This window comes from Diachasma alloeum, unplaced genomic scaffold (genome assembly GCF_001412515.2).
Source record: "Diachasma alloeum isolate Michigan unplaced genomic scaffold, Dall2.0 Dall_scaffold_00186, whole genome shotgun sequence".
Lineage (NCBI taxonomy): Eukaryota > Metazoa > Arthropoda > Insecta > Hymenoptera > Braconidae > Diachasma > Diachasma alloeum.
The window spans coordinates 1,016,395-1,019,843 of NW_021680352.1; the positions used below are offsets into that span (position 1 = coordinate 1,016,395).

General features: G+C 39.3%; 2 protein-coding genes across 3 annotated transcripts in view; one reads left to right on the forward strand and one right to left on the reverse strand.

Annotated features, from left to right (window-relative positions):
- Positions 1-3,449, forward strand: part of LOC107048314 (cadherin-23) — a 38,773-nt gene that overhangs the window by 13,714 nt on the left and 21,610 nt on the right. The gene's annotated exons all lie outside the window — the stretch shown is intronic.
- The window catches only part of LOC107048315 (neurogenic differentiation factor 6-B), a 1,953-nt gene continuing 1,361 nt past the window's right edge, over positions 2,858-3,449 (reverse strand). The window contains exon 2 of the mRNA XM_015271444.1: positions 2,858-3,376. Within this exon, the coding sequence (XP_015126930.1) occupies positions 2,858-3,376 (519 nt within the window). The remainder of the gene's footprint in view (positions 3,377-3,449) is intronic.

Genomic DNA, 3,449 nt, shown 5'->3' on the forward strand with positions numbered 1-3,449 from the left:
GGGGGGGGGGGGGGGGGGGGGGGTATTCCACTGAACTTTTTGTGAATTTCATCATCGAAAATTCAAAACTTCATGGAAAAACAATGGAAATTGTAAATTTTAGTTCAAAGTTATTGGGATATGGGTAAAAGTGGATAAATAAATGTAGTAACGCAATGAATACTTTTAACTTGAACTCTTTATTATTGGCACGAGGAAGGCACGACTGTACTAGAGGACCGTTGTCCAGAGACTAAATTCTAACTATTTGAAAAACCTTTACTGAGGGAAAAGCAAGACAAAGTTTATGACTCCAGAGGACAGAGTTTCCTTTGAATTTCTACATGTGGTAAGGATTGCAACGCTCTCGAGTTCGGAGCACAACGGATCATAAATTAGTCCTTTTCTGGGGACTTTCCCCAACACGTCATAAACCTTGTCGAGTGATTTTTGAAGAAAAACAGAAGAGCTGTGTTCGAATATTCCAACAAAAGTATTTCCCGAAAATTAACAGAAATCGGGAGATTCCGGTGAATATTCTCTTGAATTTTTTAAAAATGTAATTGTCCCCTGTCGAATATTCTCCTTTCAGCTTAATTTTTTTACTGTTCGAAAGCCGGGAAAATCGGCTGGGGTGCATGATCCCGACACCTTTATGGGCGACAAAACCTTCTGTTCATTTTTCGAATTCTGTGTGTACAGGAGATATATCGCCCATTCAATTCAGCTACTGGACACATAGTTTTGGGGAAAAACTGTCGATTTGTGTGGCTAACGGATTCGTTGCAGCTTGCCTAGTTGTTTTGCAAATAGCCGACGTATTTCGAGGGTCATCTGTGGAGGCGAAGCGAGACGAATTGTCATATTCAATTCGGAAATGTCTTGGGTAAACAGTGGATGTTTAGGGCAACCCTTTGGTGAATACTCTTGCGTAATTTTGTGAAATATTTTTGTTCCATTTCTGGGATCATTCACTCCTGTTATGATAGATCTGGGGGACTACTCGAGTGCCTGACGTTTTGTGTTTATTATTGTAACACTTGAGGCGGGTTACACCGGTTCTACTGCTCTTGTTATGGAAATTTTTCGATGAGTAGATGGATAGAGTGAGAAATATTTTTTTTTCGAGAGGGAATAGAATTATTCATCAACATTAGTTTTTAATCGCGTTATAAAATTCAATGTCAATTAGTTTTTCATGTCAATCTTTAATTAATCATTAATTTTTTAATTTTTTATCAATTTGTTACTGAATAATATTTATTTAATTATTTTTATAGTTGCTGTTTTGAAGTCGTTTGAAAAAAATAATAATAATCATTTGTGGAAAATCATTTGTGAAGTGTGACAAACTTGTAATCCCTAGGATTACCGCTCCACTCCGAAATTTCAAACGATCTCGACAATTTGTGATACATCTGTCCGCGATTTCATTCACAAAAGGCATAAAACTCGGGCACGTGCCTCGGCACGTGTGACCACTGATTTCAATTATCATTCCTGCAAAGTGGATGAAACCCCGGGTGAAGGAATTAATCTCAGAACAAAAAGAGGGAAATACGTCTTTTAAAATAATTTTATTGTTAAAGTTCCATTCTCTGTACAATAGACAAAATACTTCTCAGAACGATATCATCATAAGAGCACAGTTTTGCAGGCATCAATTACACACTAGTTATCCTAGAGTTTCAACCCGACGGGTTGCACTTTGCCATTAAACCCAAAATCTTAAAACATTGAGATCTGTTGATAATTGTTCACTCTGACTAGAAAACTTTGAGAGCAGTCTAAAGATTCCTGTTGATTGTTCCTTTTCTCCATCAGTCTGTCCAAGATTTACAGACTAGTAATAAAAATATTCTCTTACAAAGTAGTTAACGATATTTTAATTAGTTTAGTACTTTACAATCCACTGGTAGAAGAGAATTTTCCCTGCATCAATTAATGATTCATCAGCTGTATCAAGAACTAGTGCATTAGCTCCGACTTTTCTCCACACTGACAGAAGAATTCGGTTAATGTTACCTAAGGAATTCAGTTGAATCTTTTTTTCTGATCCGCCTGTATTAAATACATATTCGTTGGAGTTAACTATAAATCTTGTTGACTCAATAAAATCTAATTTCCTGCAGAGTTGTAAGAACACAACGGTTTTGTTGACGCAAGTGAGCATTCGGTAATAGTTACCGAATCTCGACTGATGGAACACGCCATCTAGTTCATATCGACAGATCAAGATCATCGTCTATAACGGTTTTCATTTACATGTCGCAGAGACGCCGATCACATCATATCCGATTACTATTTTTATCAGAATAAAGTGAATTTTAAGGTAAATTCATAAAAAAATGAAGGATTTATTAACGTGTTTTGGTTTGATTGTTCTGTGTGGATTATTTTTCAAAAGCCATAACCTTGAAGAATGTGTTTCATGCGCTGGACTTTAATCCTTCTAAACAGCTCGTGCCTCGGTACGACACTATATACTCTACGTTTATTTTTAATATTATTAAAAATGGTGTTCACTATCAAATCATAATTAATCATGAACGAACAAGCCATTCACATCGATTGACCATTCAGTAACTATTACCGAACAGTTCATTCGGATGAACCCGCCCCCGCTCAACCGAATCGTTCGATAACTATTAACGAATTCAGTCGTTCTAATTCAACAGCGTCATTCGGTGCCAGTTACCGACCCTCGTTAACATCAACTGAATTCTCCTATCAGTGCATCAGTTCCTGAAATAAAAATTCTCTCGAACCACTTTACAACCGTGAAACCCCCCATTAAATCGAATATTTGGTTGAAGATTGAAATAGTCCTTCCAACAAAATGCACACGCACGCTTTCACTCAATTTATCCACCGCATCTCAGAGGCACTGATACATGTTGTTATGGTGAGCCATTAGGTGGGGTTGGCTCATCTGGTGCTGGCCATGGGGGTTGTACATCCTTTGGTCATAGCAAGCCTGATACTGGATGGGTGGGCTGATACTTTGGTCACTGTAGCAATCGTACTCCTGCCATTCTGGCATAAAACGCTCCTGGGGGTAGGGGTAGCTGTTGTGGACCGGCCCAAGACGCTTCTGAGCCGCCACAGCACAACTTCCCGTCGACGACGTTATCATGTTGCCGTTCTCGCTTATGCTCACTGTGACGTTACCCACGTTCACCGTTATCTCGCCCGCCTCGGTGTTCCCCAGGGTCTGCGAGAGCGCCCAGATGTAGTTGTGCGCGAATCGAAGGGTCTCGATCTTCGTGAGTTTTGTGTCCTCGGGAAATGTCGGCAGGGCCATTCGCAGACGCTCCAGGGCGTCGTTCAGCGTGTGCATTCGGTGACGCTCGCGGTCGTTTGCCTTCATTCGGCGATTGCGCTTCAGTTTGAGAACCTGGAGTTGAACAATTTGATAATAGGAAACATACGTTTTTTTTTTTTTTTTTTTTTTTTTTTTTTTTTTTTTT